This window comes from Ranitomeya variabilis, chromosome 3 (assembly GCF_051348905.1).
Source record: "Ranitomeya variabilis isolate aRanVar5 chromosome 3, aRanVar5.hap1, whole genome shotgun sequence".
Taxonomy (NCBI): domain Eukaryota; kingdom Metazoa; phylum Chordata; class Amphibia; order Anura; family Dendrobatidae; genus Ranitomeya; species Ranitomeya variabilis.
In genome coordinates, this window is record NC_135234.1 from 606,494,041 (window position 1) to 606,512,291 (window position 18,251).

An 18,251-nucleotide genomic window follows, 5' to 3' on the forward strand; every position below is an offset into this window, starting at 1 on the left:
CAACACCTAGTGGCAGAGGGTGTTGTGGAGGAAGAGACAGTAGGGTCTCTGTCAGGGGTGGGATCCTGACAGAGGCTTGGCATTGAAAAGAACGTAACGGGTCCGCGCCAGCTCCGGGAAGCGGCGGGACCCAAGAAAGGACTAGAAGCGAGATAGATTGTGCTGAGTGAGAAACGAGATCAAGCAATAGGAGAATACCAGTAGGGGTCGTGCTGTAAGACCGGAGCAACATCCTACTGAGGCGCACTACCGGCGGCCGGAACGCCGAGGGAGTATTTCATTAGACAGCTTCAAGCAATACTCTAAACAGCGGCAGGACAGTCAGTCTCAGGCGGGCTGTCTCACCTAAATCACCTATGAAGTCTTGGGAGGCAATTGCGGGAGAGGGGCGTCTCTAGGGTCCCGGAAGAACTCCAGGCCTACCCGACAAACGGGTGCCGTTCTAACTGTAACATCAGGAAGGGACGGAAGATTAGCAGAAGATCAGTTAATCGAGTTGTGAGGGAACACGAGAAACAGACACAACGGTTGTGGGGTACTTTCCGTAAGCATAGCAGGGAAGGACTACAACACATAGCGCTAAGAAGGAAGGCACCGATTTCCACCTGTGAAGTGAACTCTGGAGGTGCCATTGGACCGGCCGGACTTGCGCAGCCTGGTGAACCGTATTCTGGACTGAGGACTCAGAGATCTCCAGTAAAGAGGTAAAGAGACTGCAACCTGGTGTCCTCGTTATTTACCGCGACCTGCACCCCACAACTGCACCACCAACATCCACACCTATCATTCACTGTGCGCCCCACGGCAGGGTCACGGGCCGGGGCCTAGCCGCCGTGACAACCCCAGAAGCAGAGACTCAGAGGCCCGGTACCGGGTACCCCTCAGCCCTGCGGCAGTGGGGGCGCTACAGAGGCCTTTTTAAAAGTGTGTTTTTTGTTTAGTTTTTTTTTTACAAGAATAAATTAATGCAGATCAGTCTGTATGTAGGTGTAGATGTATGGTGGTATTGTTGATAATATTAGTCTTTGTACAGTGTGTTGTACATAGGTAATATTTAATCCTGGTATAGTAGCAATACGATAACTTTATACATACAGATTTTCTAAGTGGTGAGTACGGTGAAATCGATACTTTGAGGCTTGGGTCCCTGATCTTTTAAGATCCTACCAATGTCTCTGGCTCTGTTTGAGCTTCTTCTTGGGGTACATTTTTTAAGCTTCTATTTTGTGAGTAGTAAAATATTACCTATTCCAGCCCAAGCGCTGCCTTATTAACAGTAGTCTCTCACTGTATGCTATGTTTGTTAAAGGCAGGAACCAGTGAATGAATGGGCCCACTGTCTAAAAACTACAGAAAGGTTGGCTCTGTATATTTTGACTTTCAGAAACATGTAGGAGGAAACTTTCTAGAGGACTAAAATGAAGAATTGAGCACGTATGTGTCTGCGCTGCGTTCTGGAGGTGAGGGAAGACCACAAAGGGAGGGTGGTACTGAGGAAGGAATGCACAGGATGCTGCACTAGGGGGGAGGAGATGCTTTTGGCTAGGGCTAGGTGGGCAGGTGTTCCTTACACTTTTGACTGACATGCCGTGGTCACATGATTTTTCTCCTGTCCTGCACAAGTTGTACAGCTCGGTTGGGGGCTCAGATTGGGATCAGCAGTACACAATGGCAGAGACTTCGGAGAAAGTTCCTATCGCCCTAGCTGGACCTGAGGATGTGGAGCAGTGCCTTCCTCCAGTGAGTAGCTCTACATTCAGCACCTCTCCAAGCTTCTTCTTAACATTGCCTTTGTGTTCTTAGAACTTTATCAGGCTTACTGAACTCATATCCAGTCCACACTGAAAATCAGATTTACATCCAAGTTAGAAAATGTACTAAAGTTTATTTTTAAAGGATATTATCACATTTTAAAACAGAGATTTCTTCACTCCCATGGCCTCTAGTGTCACCTTGTCAGGTTTCCCAAAGCTTTAAATATCCTATATCTTTCCAGTTGCTGTGAAACTACAGGTCTCAGCAAGAGTTGTCATCATTTTACTGAAACATATGAAAAGTCTGACTGTCTCTCTTGCACCAGCCTGTAATGTTAGGAATCTGAACGCACAGAAGTCTCATATGTATGTAAAATATGTGAACATCTGCACAGAAATCACTGTGACCAGAATGAAATACTGGCGCTGGTCTTTGGGATTTGGATTGTGATGGAGTAAGAAGTAAACTGGAAAAGGTTAAAGCAATTAATTTCTGCTATAAATTCACATTTCCCCATATGCCTGGCATACAGAGACGCTGTGAAAATGTTTGCATGGAGAAAGTAGGATTTGGATGGGTGTTTTCTTCAGGATTGGGGTTTGATTTCTATTTACCTCCATGAAAAGGTTAATTAGATCCTTTCCTGGCCATCCTGCATCTGCCAAGATTAGTGTGGGCATCATCCTCCTATTAATATAAACTTGTTGCTGTGTAGATTTATTTCTATCGTGGTGATTATAACTAGATATGTGATATTGATATCAATAGTAGGGAACCGTATCACGATGAGATAAACTTTCAGTATTCAGTGCAGCGTCACAGGACTATTATGTCCACATAATTCGAAATCCAGGAACATGACCTATACAGCCGTGTATATTATAAAAGCGTGCATCAGGGCGGCATGGGAACATTCATAGAAAATGAGGGAGCCGCACCACTACTTCAGTCAGAGTAGTGATAAAATGGTTGTTCTTCTATGGGAACCACATTGGGGTGCCTCATACTGCCCCAAGTGCTAACTCTATATGGGATTGCCTTTATATTCACTGCCAAATTCTGCAAAGTAGCGTTCACTAAGACAAGATACAACCAGGGGGTGAGAAGAATCTGGAGATCTGTCCAATAGGGCTGGAATCACACGTTCAGTCTACACCAAGAACGGAATCCCAAGTAATGAAAAACATAAAGGAAAGTCTTATACTTCTCCTTCCTGCTGGATACATCTCTCAAAATCATAATCAAAATCTGACGCAAATATGCATTTGTGATTTCAGCACATGTTCCATGAAGTTATCCCTAATTAAGTGTACTGTAGACTTACATGTCATATTGGCATGTCAAAAATGTTATGGGAGGCCCATGATCTTTAAGGCAACGTTCAGATGAACATATTTGAGGTCAGTGTGCACAACGGACCACACACAAATATTACACTGTGCGATGTTAGTCAATGTGTACATTTGCGCAAAACTCAGGGCAAGCTTTAGTCTTGTCCATTTAGCTAATGTGACAGTCTATATTAAATGGCAGACAGCTTCTGTACCCATCCACAACGCAGACAAGTGCAGTGCATGGAGCCGCACACAGACCTAGTCACACCCTAAGATTCATAGTGATGGTTTTCCCAAGAATGTCCGTGTTCCTTGAGATGAAGCCTTATTCATGTTCATTCTCAAACTATTAAATTCTGATCATAAAAATCTCAAAATTCTTCTGTTATACCGTAAATGAATGAGACTATTCTGGTTTAGAGCCCAGAGACTGAGAATCCTGTGCACTGTGTATGCCCCATCTCACATTCAGCGTTTCGTCTTTGCATTTATTTCTGTTATTACTATCCATTTGGGGAACATGAAAATTAAAATAAAATTTTCAGTTACAGACCCCATTCATTTTAATGGGTTTTTAATTTCCTAAAATGTCATCAGTTTGCATCCGTTCCGTCTGTGTTTTTTGGATGGACAAAAAAACATAATCTGCACAACTTTTATTTTTTTCCAAAAAACCAGACGAAATAGAAACGTCCGTGTTTTATTTTTCTTAACATTACAGTTTATTGGATTTGGTCTTCTGTTATGTTTTTTGTCTGACGGATCCGTTTTTTTTAGCATTGTGCATGCACCCGAGATGTTCAGAGACACCTCCAGATAAATGGAACTGTTCAAAACGGATGTCCACAGACACAAAACAAAAACCAAAGCGTTCATTTTTAATCAAGTCCATCAAACGGACACATTTGAAAACTAAACCATTGGTTTTTTTTGAGTGGATCCCAAAAAGACTTGTGAACAAAGCCTTAGCATCAGAGATCTCGTAAATTGAGAATTTTCATTAGACATACATCAAACTTTCTTTGCACATAAAATGAGTAGTGACTCAAGAAAAACACTGGGGATTCTCCATTGATGTCACTCCTGAAGATTATTCGAAATGATAACATAATCATATATATGTAGACACGCACTATAAGTGGTGTTTGTAAGTCATTTTGTGATTTTAATGTATGGAATGGTTACTTATAGTCGTATTTCTTCTGCTTGTAGGCTTATACAGCAATTACAGTGAAGCCATCCAACAGTGGCCGTCTACTCCGAATTGGGGCCGTGGTGCTTATCTCCGGGGCCCTTCTGCTTCTCTTCGGGGCAATTGGTGCATTCTATTTCTGGAAAGTAAATGACAAACATGTAAGTTATATAGCTTATGGTATCTTTACAACTCAGGTCAAAGCCAGTGAGAATCTACCCAATTCTCTGCGACTCGGGTGCCATATGGAGCAGACATATGCTTACAAGGTGCCTATTTAAAAGGAGCCCAATATCAATGAGACACATACTGTCTCTGAACTGACTTGGAGAACATGCAGAATATTACAGCCACTGCCATGATAAATGAGAATATGATCCCACATGACTTTTACAGCATTCTGCAAGAAATAAATAGGCACTTGACATGCAGAAATGTATTATGCTATTTTAATATAGAATTAATCTCCTGATGCATATGCATAGCTGCATACAACTGGATATATGAACCGTGCTGTTATTCACTCTGACAAGATTTTCCATTAGACTTCTTATTTATTTCAAGATTCTACGACACGAAGAAATAAATAAAATAATAATAATTCAGCCTGACTATTTAACCTGACTACAGATGGCAGGCTTAATTGGCGGCAACATAAATACATAAATTATTAAAATGGATCATTATAGCTTTAGTGGAGAAAGAAGTGTAGCTTGTCACAATAATTGGCTTTAGTGGAATAATTAGCCACAAGTAAAAAGCCACGCTTTCCTTCTCGGTATAAAAAATGTCCAGTATTTAAAATGATTTTTTTTTCACTAAGTGATTGTGTTGTTCCGTATAAAGTGTGAGAACGTTTGATGTGCCTTCGAGGATATATTCCGGGTAGCTTTCTCTTGCTCTGCTGCTTATGGTCTAGTAGGCTGAGCTGGGGTCAGTGGTGACTGCTCGCAGACAAAAGCCCCTTTATGTCGGACTCAATCAGCTCTTGTATATCGGCCAGCTACTTCCCCCAGCACTACCTCTCTCAGCAGCTTGCTATAAATGTAGTCCAGTATTTCTCAACCAGCCGGGATGTCTTTTCATTACCCACCAAACTAATGTGCATTTTCTCTTTTATGCACAGAAGTACAGTAACACATCTGATAATATCTTGGAACATTTACTAATGACCTCATATCGCTATTTTATAACTGCCTTGAATACTAAACTCAATCAAGGACCTGGGGTAAAAATAACAAAAATAACACATTAAAGGGTGCACTTAATGTAAAAACTGTACTGGACTATTATATAATTACTATTATGTCACGTTCTAGTACACTGCAACAGAACAGTCACCCGATAATAAAGTCAATTTTACATTTTAGCTTCTTCATTTTCCGGATCATTGTTCCTCGCACATTCATAAATCATCACCGTCCGTGTTTACGATGGATAAAGGACACCGTGTAAACTTCTAGGGGATCAGTTACAAACAACCAAAAGCAAATGAGCGCCAACTACGCTTTTCATGTTTGCTTGCATCATTTGGTACTTAAGAAATAAGCAAAGTGGGATTTTCTGCCCTGAAAATAGTTTATGGTGTTTACTATATTGTAATATAAAAAAAATAGCAAATATCTAGTTACAGTAAACCCATAGGAAAAAATATAGAAAAAAGGCAATTGTACATAAGGGGTATGCAACTGGTTGTGTTTGTATTCTCTGCTGTCCACCCACCCCAAGCCACATTATCAAGTGTGATGCTGCGGACAGCTGCGACAATGTGCCAGATGAATACATGAGATGACACACCAGGTTCAGTGTGATTTTACAGTATATCACCCTTTTGTAGATAATTAAGGACATGAGTGGTAGTCCCATTTCAGTAAGTGATGTCACAATGTTAGAATATTTCTCCACTTAAAGTAAACCTGTCACCAATTTTTTCGTGTATAAACAAATACCACCATTTTCATATGCATTCCACAAGGTTGTATATTATCCCCTGACTCCTAATGCTTATCCCCCAAAAAACCTTCCGTGCTGTATACAAATCCAGATGGTCCAATAAGATGGGCGTCATTGTTGCGTTGTCTGTACCTCCCTCCGCTGTAAATCTCTGTCCTCCAGCTTTGATTGATATGGATGACGCGTCCTGGGTCATCCAGATATCCAGGTCTCACAGGCGCACTTTGCTCTCTCCCTACTGCAAGATTTTTTTCAGCTATGTGGATGACGCAGGACACGTCATCCACATCAATCAAAGCCTGAGGACAGCGATTACCAGAAGAGCAGAGGAACAGACAATGCAGCAATGATGCCCATTGCTCAGGACAGCCCAGATTTGCATACAACGCGGAAGCACTTCAAAAGGTTTTTTGAGGGATATGCAGGGGGAGTTAGGGGATAATATACAAATTTGTAGTATACAGGACAGGGGCTGATGAAAGTGGCGGTATTTGTTCATATGCAAAAAAACTGGTGGCAAGTTCCCTTTAATGTTCGCTAAGGGTCAAATCTCTGGGATCCCAACGCTTCCAGAGAGTGAAGTGGCCACATAAGGTGTCCACCACTTGTAGGACTGCTACATTGGAGAAATTGGGGCAGGGTATGGATCCAAGAGATCATTAAATTATATGAAAGGAAGAAAAGAGGAATGTTCCGGCACACAATGCCGGTATGGTAAAATCAAAAATACATTATTAAGGCACGTCAGCCATGGTTAAAACAACAAGAACCTGACGCCTTTCTGATGCGATATGTGCCCTTAGTCATAGGGTATAAAAATGGTGAGAAAAACACAATGAAGCAAACATCAGCTCACCGGGTTGAGATATTCCCAGAATAGGGGAGCAGTGCACGAGACTTCAGGCTGGTTTTCTGAGTAAATGAACAGTGGAAAAAAATGGGAAAATCCAACAATGTAAAAGTCATAAAACATCACATTTATTAATAGATTTAAAACATGAAAAGGAAGCATTTTAAAAACATGATAACAGTCGACGCGTTTCGAGCTACACTAGCTCTTACTCATGACCAAGACGAGACAAGGTAATAAGGTAATGATAAGAGTAATATATGTGAAACAAATAATTTCTGAAATTCATCCCTTTCGGGAACTTGGTGTCCAATTTTAGAATCCAGAAAGCTTCCCGGATAATGAGTAGTTTCTGTCTATTGCCTCCACAAACAGGGTTATTCACTTTCTCAAATCCAAAAAATGCAAGATGGGTGGTGTCTCCTTTGTGAATGTTGACAAAGTAGATGCTCCTGAATGCATTTTTATTGTGAATATTAGTTAAATGTTTGGCTATTCTTCTTTTTAATTTGCCGGTTGTACATCCAATATATTTAAGATGGCAAGAAAGACAGCCAATGCAATAAATGACATGTTTAGTATCGCAATTGATGAAGGCTGTAATGTTATGAACCGTGCCTGAAGCCAAGGGAAATGATTTAGTTCTGTGACTGTCCAAAGCATGCGTGCAGACATTTCACCTGGAGCTAGCACACTTGTGGAAGCCAATTGTGGACAGCCAAGATCCAGGATTGGCAGGTTGTCTGATCAGACTATGAGACCACGAGTTGGCCAGGGTGAGGACCGTCCGAGCCACATATTTGCAGCCGTTATTTATGATCTACCTGTCTACGACTACCTGTCGTTCTGAGTGATGACAGGTAGATATTTTCTTATAGATTTAATGTCATTAAATTGCTGGCTGTATGGTGTTGAGAAAGTGACCATAGATTGCATTTTTTGGGGGGATGGAAAACCTTTGATTGGTTATAAGAGATCTGGGTTGTTTGGACACTTTGATAATACTGTGTTTGATATCACGTTTTTTGTAGCCCTTCTCAATTAAACGTTTGCTGATAACCTTGCTTTCTTGGATGTATAATTCATTAGTTAAGTAAATATGTTTAGCATGGTTAAATTCCCCGTAGGGTATTACTTGTATAGTGTGGTGAGGATGGGAAGATGTAGATAATAGGACTGTATTGCCTGACAGTTTTTTCGGTAAAGAGATGTTGTTACTTTATTAGTAACAGAATTTCCTGTTAGATAAATATCCAAAAAGGGGGTTTCAAAGGTGGGGGAACTGACAGTAAATTTTAAGTTCAGATTATTAGAATTGAGATAGACAGAAAATGTCTCAATGTCTGACGAACCACCCTGCCATACAAGTAATAGGTTGTCCACATATCTACTGAACCAATATATGGCATTGTACAGGGTGGGCCATTTATATGGATACACCTGGGTGGGCCATGTATATGGATACACCTAAATAAAATGGGAATGGTTGGTGATATCAACTTCCAGTTTGCGGCACATTAGTATATGAGAGGGGGAAAACTTTTCAAGATGGGTGGTGACTAGTGTTGAGCGATACTTTCCGATATCGGAAAGTATCGGTATCGGAAAGTATCGGCCGATACCGTCAAAATATCGGATCCAATCCGATACCGATACCCGATCCCAATGCAAGTCAATGGGACGAAAATATCGGAATTAAAATAAACCCTTAATAAACTTGTAGGTTCATTCTACATGAAGGAAAACAACTAAGAATAATGTAGGATGTATTGGGGGACGTGGCGGAGATATTAAAGGGACAGAGGTTTAGCCCAATGTAATAGAATAGCAGGATTTTTTATTTTTTTTTATGAAGTTCGGCGTTAGAAAGAATTTGACTATGTTATTTTTTTTTTTTTTTATGTCAGATATTGATGTTTCACTACTTCCACGCCCTTCACCTTCTTTTTTACTTCTCCCACGCTTTCTTCTTAATTATCCTCATCATCAGCTTCTTTGACATCAACTTCTTCACCTTATTCATCTTCTTCTTCATCTTCTACCTATTATTTTTTGGGTTACATTGTTCATATTCTTTTTATTTTACTATTATCTTCATCATATTCAACTTCTTCATCATATTCTTATTTGTGACAGGCATTCCCGTAGTTGTTATCTATAAAAGTTTGAAGATTACACCTTCCGTTCTGCCTGTCACAAACCAGTTACATTTGTCCGCGTTCAGTTTGGCCTGCAGCATCAGGCTTTATCCAGGGGCACCACGAGGAGGAACGGACTCACCCCCATACACTGCTTAGTCTTCTTCTGCTTATAATTTACATAATATTTTTTTGCTCTGATATTTTGTGTTATGCTTAATGTCCTTCTGCTCTTTGTTCTGCAGCCTCTTGTTCTTCTGCTTCTCGGTCTTCCAGGTCGTCGTCGTCTCCAGGGTCGTCGTCTCCGGGGTCGTCGTCATCGGGGTGGTCTCCGGGGTCGTCGTCATCGGGGTGGTCTTCAGGGTCATCGTCTCCAGGGTCGTCGTCATCACGGTGGTTGTCGTCTCTGGTGTCGTCGTCATCTTAGGGGTGTTCTTCCGGGTCATCGTGTTTAGTCTCTTGAACTTGGAAATGTAGCAGAAGGTACAAGAAGGCTGAGAAAATGCCGAGAACCAGCTGATGGAACTGGAACTCGGATGGCTACCCGAAGGTCCAAGAGCCAATGGAACTACCGAGGACCAGCTGACGTTACTGGAACCCGGTTACTAAGCAGGAGGTACCCGTGCCTGAAAGCACTACCAAGGACCACCTGACGTTGGTGGAACTCGGATACCCAGAGGGAGGCACCTAAGCCAAAGGCTCTGCCCGGAACCAGCTGACGGTACTGGAACCAGGATGGGGAGCAGAAGGTACAAGAGCAAAAGACACTGCCGAGAACCAGCTGACGGTGCTGGAACCCGGATGGGTAGCCGAAGGTCCAAGAGCCAATGGAACTACCGAGGACCAGCTGACGTTACTGGAACCCGGTTACTAAGCAGGAGGTACCCGTGCCTGAAAGCACTACCAAGGACCACCTGACGTTGGTGGAACTCGGATACCCAGAGGGAGGCACCTAAGCCAAAGGCTCTGCCCGGAACCAGCTGACGGTACTGGAACCAGGATGTGGAGCAGAAGGTACAAGAGCAAGTGTCTGCGTGGCTTTTGCAGGACACGTTGCCGGCTGCACAGCAGGGGAACAGCTGGCGGTGCTGGACCCCACTGACACATTGGCGAGGTGTTTGGCTCTGTGCAGCCAGCACTTCCGGACAGCAACGAGCGGTGTTGTAGCCCGGGCTCTGCAGGGGGAGCAGAGTGTAGGCCGAAGCCTACTTGAACCAATTTCAAAGGTAACCTTTAACCCCCCCTCAGGGGTTAGAAAGTAGAAGAGCCACAGCTTATGCAGCAGTAGTGCTGCACAAGTCAAAGGTTGCTCTTTTAATTTCGCTCCTTGCACACGCTGAATGAAACACGTATAACATTTAGCCCTTTATACAGTCAAACTGTGTTGGAGGCGCGAGTTCCCTTTGTAATGAGACGCAGCACAGGTGTCAAGAATCCCACCTTGGTGCTGGGTGCAGCCTCCCGAGCGTTGTTATTTGCTGTACAGGAGTCTGCGCTGTCGTGTTATCCCCTGGCCTAGCGCCGTTAGCGCTGCCCATCTTCTGGCATCATGTAATGTCGGCCGGTGCGGTTCGCGATGCCCATGAATCCCAGCCCCGCAGTGTCTTAACATTGTTAAAACACTGCGGGGCTGGGATTCAGGGCCTGGCGCAGCACATATGTTCGCCTCTCACACTCGGGTCCTTACACCCGCTTCAGACTGTGCGGCGTCATCTGATCCCTTATCGCATGCCACGGCCATGAAGCCGCACAGTCCGAAGAAGGCGGAAGGAGAGGAGGGACAGGCGAACTGATGCACTGATCCTGCCCATCAATCACACCCTCGCAGTCCCAATAAATAAGACACCGAGGGGCGTTGTGTGGGTCAGGGCGGCCGCAGAGGCGCAGGCAGCCAAACCATGATGCCAGAAGACGGGCAGCGCTACCAAGGGGGTTGCAGCGTGTCATTACAAAGGAAAGTCACACCACCGGGACGGTTAAATGGTCACACAGAGGACACATTGCAGACGTGTTTTCAGTTCCACATGTGCGAGGAGAATACGTTTCTGAGCCACCTTGCACACATGCAGCATTACCGCTGTACAAGGTGGCTGGATAACGTAAAAACGCCTGGGGGAGGGGGGACAGGTTCCCTTCAATTTCAGTTCTTGTGTCTGCGTGGCTTTTGCAGGACACGTTGCCGGCTGCACAGCAGGGGAACAGCTGGCGGTGCTGGACCCCACTGACACATTGGCTGGTGTTTTTCTCTGTGCAGCTAGCACATCTGGGCAAAAACTGGCGGTGTGTTAGAGCCCAGGGACAGCAGGAGGAGGAGCAGGAGGAGGAGGAGCAGGGGGAGGGGAGTGTAGGCCGAAGCCTGCACAGGCGGCAGCTTTGGGTGTGTTGTGTCTGCGTGACTTTTGCAGGACACGTTGCCGGCTACACAGCAGGGGAACAGCTGGCGGTGCTGGACCCCACTGACACATTGGCGAGGTGTTTGGCTCTGTGCAGCCAGCACTTCCGGACAGCAACTAGCGTTGTTGGAGCCCGGGCTCTGCAGGTGGAGCAGAGTGTAGGCCGAAGCCTAATTGAACCGATTTCAAAAGTCACCTTTAACCCCCCCTCAGGGGTTACAAAGTAGAAGAGCCACAGCTTATGCAGCAGCAGTGCTGCGCAAGTCAAAGGTTGCTCTTGTAATTTTTCTCCTTGCACACGCTGAATGGAACACGTATAACATTCAGCCCTTTAGACAGTCAAACTGTGTAATGGAGGCGAGAGTTCCCTTTGTAATGAGACGCAGCACAGGTGTCAAGAATCCCACCTTGGTGCTGGGTGCAGCCTCCCGAGCGTTGTTATTTGCTGTACAGGAGTCTGCGCTGTCGTGTTATCCCCTGGCCTAGCGCCGTTAGCGCTGCCCATCTTCTGGCATCATGTAATGTCGGCCGGTGCGGTTCGCGATGCCCATGAATCCCAGCCCCGCAGTGTCTTAACATTGTTAAAACACTGCGGGGCTGGGATTCAGGGCCTGGCGCAGCACATATGTTCGCCTCTCACACTCGGGTCCTTACACCCGCTTCAGACTGTGCGGCGTCATCTGATCCCTTATCGCATGCCACGGCCATGAAGCCGCACAGTCCGAAGAAGGCGGAAGGAGAGGAGGGACAGGCGAACTGATGCACTGATCCTGCCCATCAATCACACCCTCGCAGTCCCAATAAATAAGACACCGAGGGGCGTTGTGTGGGTCAGGGCGGCCGCAGAGGCGCAGGCAGCCAAACCATGATGCCAGAAGACGGGCAGCGCTACCAAGGGGGTTGCAGCGTGTCATTACAAAGGAAAGTCACACCACCGGGACGGTTAAATGGTCACACAGAGGACACATTGCAGACGTGTTTTCAGTTCCACATGTGCGAGGAGAATACGTTTCTGAGCCACCTTGCACACATGCAGCATTACCGCTGTACAAGGTGGCTGGATAACGTAAAAACGCCTGGGGGAGGGGGGACAGGTTCCCTTCAATTTCAGTTCTTGTGTCTGCGTGGCTTTTGCAGGACACGTTGCCGGCTGCACAGCAGGGGAACAGCTGGCGGTGCTGGACCCCACTGACACATTGGCTGGTGTTTTTCTCTGTGCAGCTAGCACATCTGGGCAAAAACTGGCGGTGTGTTAGAGCCCAGGGACAGCAGGAGGAGGAGCAGGAGGAGGAGGAGCAGGGGGAGGGGAGTGTAGGCCGAAGCCTGCACAGGCGGCAGCTTTGGGTGTGTTGTGTCTGCGTGACTTTTGCAGGACACGTTGCCGGCTACACAGCAGGGGAACAGCTGGCGGTGCTGGACCCCACTGACACATTGGCGAGGTGTTTGGCTCTGTGCAGCCAGCACTTCCGGACAGCAACTAGCGTTGTTGGAGCCCGGGCTCTGCAGGTGGAGCAGAGTGTAGGCCGAAGCCTAATTGAACCGATTTCAAAAGTCACCTTTAACCCCCCCTCAGGGGTTACAAAGTAGAAGAGCCACAGCTTATGCAGCAGCAGTGCTGCGCAAGTCAAAGGTTGCTCTTGTAATTTTTCTCCTTGCACACGCTGAATGGAACACGTATAACATTCAGCCCTTTAGACAGTCAAACTGTGTAATGGAGGCGAGAGTTCCCTTTGTAATGAGACGCAGCACAGGTGTCAAGAATCCCACCTTGGTGCTGGGTGCAGCCTCCCGAGCGTTGTTATTTGCTGTACAGGAGTCTGCGCTGTCGTGTTATCCCCTGGCCTAGCGCCGTTAGCGCTGCCCATCTTCTGGCATCATGTAATGTCGGCCGGTGCGGTTCGCGATGCCCATGAATCCCAGCCCCGCAGTGTCTTAACATTGTTAAAACACTGCGGGGCTGGGATTCAGGGCCTGGCGCAGCACATATGTTCGCCTCTCACACTCGGGTCCTTACACCCGCTTCAGACTGTGCGGCGTCATCTGATCCCTTATCGCATGCCACGGCCATGAAGCCGCACAGTCCGAAGAAGGCGGAAGGAGAGGAGGGACAGGCGAACTGATGCACTGATCCTGCCCATCAATCACACCCTCGCAGTCCCAATAAATAAGACACCGAGGGGCGTTGTGTGGGTCAGGGCGGCCGCAGAGGCGCAGGCAGCCAAACCATGATGCCAGAAGACGGGCAGCGCTACCAAGGGGGTTGCAGCGTGTCATTACAAAGGAAAGTCACACCACCGGGACGGTTAAATGGTCACACAGAGGACACATTGCAGACGTGTTTTCAGTTCCACATGTGCGAGGAGAATACGTTTCTGAGCCACCTTGCACACATGCAGCATTACCGCTGTACAAGGTGGCTGGATAACGTAAAAACGCCTGGGGGAGGGGGGACAGGTTCCCTTCAATTTCAGTTCTTGTGTCTGCGTGGCTTTTGCAGGACACGTTGCCGGCTGCACAGCAGGGGAACAGCTGGCGGTGCTGGACCCCACTGACACATTGGCTGGTGTTTTTCTCTGTGCAGCTAGCACATCTGGGCAAAAACTGGCGGTGTGTTAGAGCCCAGGGACAGCAGGAGGAGGAGCAGGAGGAGGAGGAGCAGGGGGAGGGGAGTGTAGGCCGAAGCCTGCACAGGCGGCAGCTTTGGGTGTGTTGTGTCTGCGTGACTTTTGCAGGACACGTTGCCGGCTACACAGCAGGGGAACAGCTGGCGGTGCTGGACCCCACTGACACATTGGCGAGGTGTTTGGCTCTGTGCAGCCAGCACTTCCGGACAGCAACTAGCGTTGTTGGAGCCCGGGCTCTGCAGGTGGAGCAGAGTGTAGGCCGAAGCCTAATTGAACCGATTTCAAAAGTCACCTTTAACCCCCCCTCAGGGGTTACAAAGTAGAAGAGCCACAGCTTATGCAGCAGCAGTGCTGCGCAAGTCAAAGGTTGCTCTTGTAATTTTTCTCCTTGCACACGCTGAATGGAACACGTATAACATTCAGCCCTTTAGACAGTCAAACTGTGTAATGGAGGCGAGAGTTCCCTTTGTAATGAGACGCAGCACAGGTGTCAAGAATCCCACCTTGGTGCTGGGTGCAGCCTCCCGAGCGTTGTTATTTGCTGTACAGGAGTCTGCGCTGTCGTGTTATCCCCTGGCCTAGCGCCGTTAGCGCTGCCCATCTTCTGGCATCATGTAATGTCGGCCGGTGCGGTTCGCGATGCCCATGAATCCCAGCCCCGCAGTGTCTTAACATTGTTAAAACACTGCGGGGCTGGGATTCAGGGCCTGGCGCAGCACATATGTTCGCCTCTCACACTCGGGTCCTTACACCCGCTTCAGACTGTGCGGCGTCATCTGATCCCTTATCGCATGCCACGGCCATGAAGCCGCACAGTCCGAAGAAGGCGGAAGGAGAGGAGGGACAGGCGAACTGATGCACTGATCCTGCCCATCAATCACACCCTCGCAGTCCCAATAAATAAGACACCGAGGGGCATTGTGTGGGTCAGGGCGGCCGCAGAGGCGCAGGCAGCCAAACCATGATGCCAGAAGACGGGCAGCGCTACCAAGGGGGTTGCAGCGTGTCATTACAAAGGAAAGTCACACCACCGGGACGGTTAAATGGTCACACAGAGGACACATTGCAGACGTGTTTTCAGTTCCACATGTGCGAGGAGAATACGTTTCTGAGCCACCTTGCACACATGCAGCATTACCGCTGTACAAGGTGGCTGGATAACGTAAAAACGCCTGGGGGAGGGGGGACAGGTTCCCTTCAATTTCAGTTCTTGTGTCTGCGTGGCTTTTGCAGGACACGTTGCCGGCTGCACAGCAGGGGAACAGCTGGCGGTGCTGGACCCCACTGACACATTGGCTGGTGTTTTTCTCTGTGCAGCTAGCACATCTGGGCAAAAACTGGCGGTGTGTTAGAGCCCAGGGACAGCAGGAGGAGGAGCAGGAGGAGGAGGAGCAGGGGGAGGGGAGTGTAGGCCGAAGCCTGCACAGGCGGCAGCTTTGGGTGTGTTGTGTCTGCGTGACTTTTGCAGGACACGTTGCCGGCTACACAGCAGGGGAACAGCTGGCGGTGCTGGACCCCACTGACACATTGGCGAGGTGTTTGGCTCTGTGCAGCCAGCACTTCCGGACAGCAACTAGCGTTGTTGGAGCCCGGGCTCTGCAGGTGGAGCAGAGTGTAGGCCGAAGCCTAATTGAACCGATTTCAAAAGTCACCTTTAACCCCCCCTCAGGGGTTACAAAGTAGAAGAGCCACAGCTTATGCAGCAGCAGTGCTGCGCAAGTCAAAGGTTGCTCTTGTAATTTTTCTCCTTGCACACGCTGAATGGAACACGTATAACATTCAGCCCTTTAGACAGTCAAACTGTGTAATGGAGGCGAGAGTTCCCTTTGTAATGAGACGCAGCACAGGTGTCAAGAATCCCACCTTGGTGCTGGGTGCAGCCTCCCGAGCGTTGTTATTTGCTGTACAGGAGTCTGCGCTGTCGTGTTATCCCCTGGCCTAGCGCCGTTAGCGCTGCCCATCTTCTGGCATCATGTAATGTCGGCCGGTGCGGTTCGCGATGCCCATGAATCCCAGCCCCGCAGTGTCTTAACATTGTTAAAACACTGCGGGGCTGGGATTCAGGGCCTGGCGCAGCACATATGTTCGCCTCTCACACTCGGGTCCTTACACCCGCTTCAGACTGTGCGGCGTCATCTGATCCCTTATCGCATGCCACGGCCATGAAGCCGCACAGTCCGAAGAAGGCGGAAGGAGAGGAGGGACAGGCGAACTGATGCACTGATCCTGCCCATCAATCACACCCTCGCAGTCCCAATAAATAAGACACCGAGGGGCGTTGTGTGGGTCAGGGCGGCCGCAGAGGCGCAGGCAGCCAAACCATGATGCCAGAAGACGGGCAGCGCTACCAAGGGGGTTGCAGCGTGTCATTACAAAGGAAAGTCACACCACCGGGACGGTTAAATGGTCACACAGAGGACACATTGCAGACGTGTTTTCAGTTCCACATGTGCGAGGAGAATACGTTTCTGAGCCACCTTGCACACATGCAGCATTACCGCTGTACAAGGTGGCTGGATAACGTAAAAACGCCTGGGGGAGGGGGGACAGGTTCCCTTCAATTTCAGTTCTTGTGTCTGCGTGGCTTTTGCAGGACACGTTGCCGGCTGCACAGCAGGGGAACAGCTGGCGGTGCTGGACCCCACTGACACATTGGCTGGTGTTTTTCTCTGTGCAGCTAGCACATCTGGGCAAAAACTGGCGGTGTGTTAGAGCCCAGGGACAGCAGGAGGAGGAGCAGGAGGAGGAGGAGCAGGGGGAGGGGAGTGTAGGCCGAAGCCTGCACAGGCGGCAGCTTTGGGTGTGTTGTGTCTGCGTGACTTTTGCAGGACACGTTGCCGGCTACACAGCAGGGGAACAGCTGGCGGTGCTGGACCCCACTGACACATTGGCGAGGTGTTTGGCTCTGTGCAGCCAGCACTTCCGGACAGCAACTAGCGTTGTTGGAGCCCGGGCTCTGCAGGTGGAGCAGAGTGTAGGCCGAAGCCTAATTGAACCGATTTCAAAAGTCACCTTTAACCCCCCCTCAGGGGTTACAAAGTAGAAGAGCCACAGCTTATGCAGCAGCAGTGCTGCGCAAGTCAAAGGTTGCTCTTGTAATTTTTCTCCTTGCACACGCTGAATGGAACACGTATAACATTCAGCCCTTTAGACAGTCAAACTGTGTAATGGAGGCGAGAGTTCCCTTTGTAATGAGACGCAGCACAGGTGTCAAGAATCCCACCTTGGTGCTGGGTGCAGCCTCCCGAGCGTTGTTATTTGCTGTACAGGAGTCTGCGCTGTCGTGTTATCCCCTGGCCTAGCGCCGTTAGCGCTGCCCATCTTCTGGCATCATGTAATGTCGGCCGGTGCGGTTCGCGATGCCCATGAATCCCAGCCCCGCAGTGTCTTAACATTGTTAAAACACTGCGGGGCTGGGATTCAGGGCCTGGCGCAGCACATATGTTCGCCTCTCACACTCGGGTCCTTACACCCGCTTCAGACTGTGCGGCGTCATCTGATCCCTTATCGCATGCCACGGCCATGAAGCCGCACAGTCCGAAGAAGGCGGAAGGAGAGGAGGGACAGGCGAACTGATGCACTGATCCTGCCCATCAATCACACCCTCGCAGTCCCAATAAATAAGACACCGAGGGGCGTTGTGTGGGTCAGGGCGGCCGCAGAGGCGCAGGCAGCCAAACCATGATGCCAGAAGACGGGCAGCGCTACCAAGGGGGTTGCAGCGTGTCATTACAAAGGAAAGTCACACCACCGGGACGGTTAAATGGTCACACAGAGGACACATTGCAGACGTGTTTTCAGTTCCACATGTGCGAGGAGAATACGTTTCTGAGCCACCTTGCACACATGCAGCATTACCGCTGTACAAGGTGGCTGGATAACGTAAAAACGCCTGGGGGAGGGGGGACAGGTTCCCTTCAATTTCAGTTCTTGTGTCTGCGTGGCTTTTGCAGGACACGTTGCCGGCTGCACAGCAGGGGAACAGCTGGCGGTGCTGGACCCCACTGACACA

At 48.2% G+C, this 18,251-nt stretch overlaps 1 protein-coding gene across 1 annotated transcript in view; it reads left to right on the forward strand.

Annotated features, from left to right (window-relative positions):
- Window positions 1-1,560: 1,560 nt before the first annotated feature.
- Window positions 1,561-18,251, forward strand: part of CNMD (chondromodulin) — a 146,335-nt gene continuing 129,644 nt past the window's right edge. Inside the window, exons 1-2 of the mRNA XM_077297305.1 lie at window positions 1,561-1,740; window positions 4,302-4,442. Of these exons, the coding sequence (XP_077153420.1) occupies window positions 1,585-1,740; window positions 4,302-4,442 (297 nt within the window). The 5' untranslated portion in view covers window positions 1,561-1,584. The remainder of the gene's footprint in view (window positions 1,741-4,301; window positions 4,443-18,251) is intronic.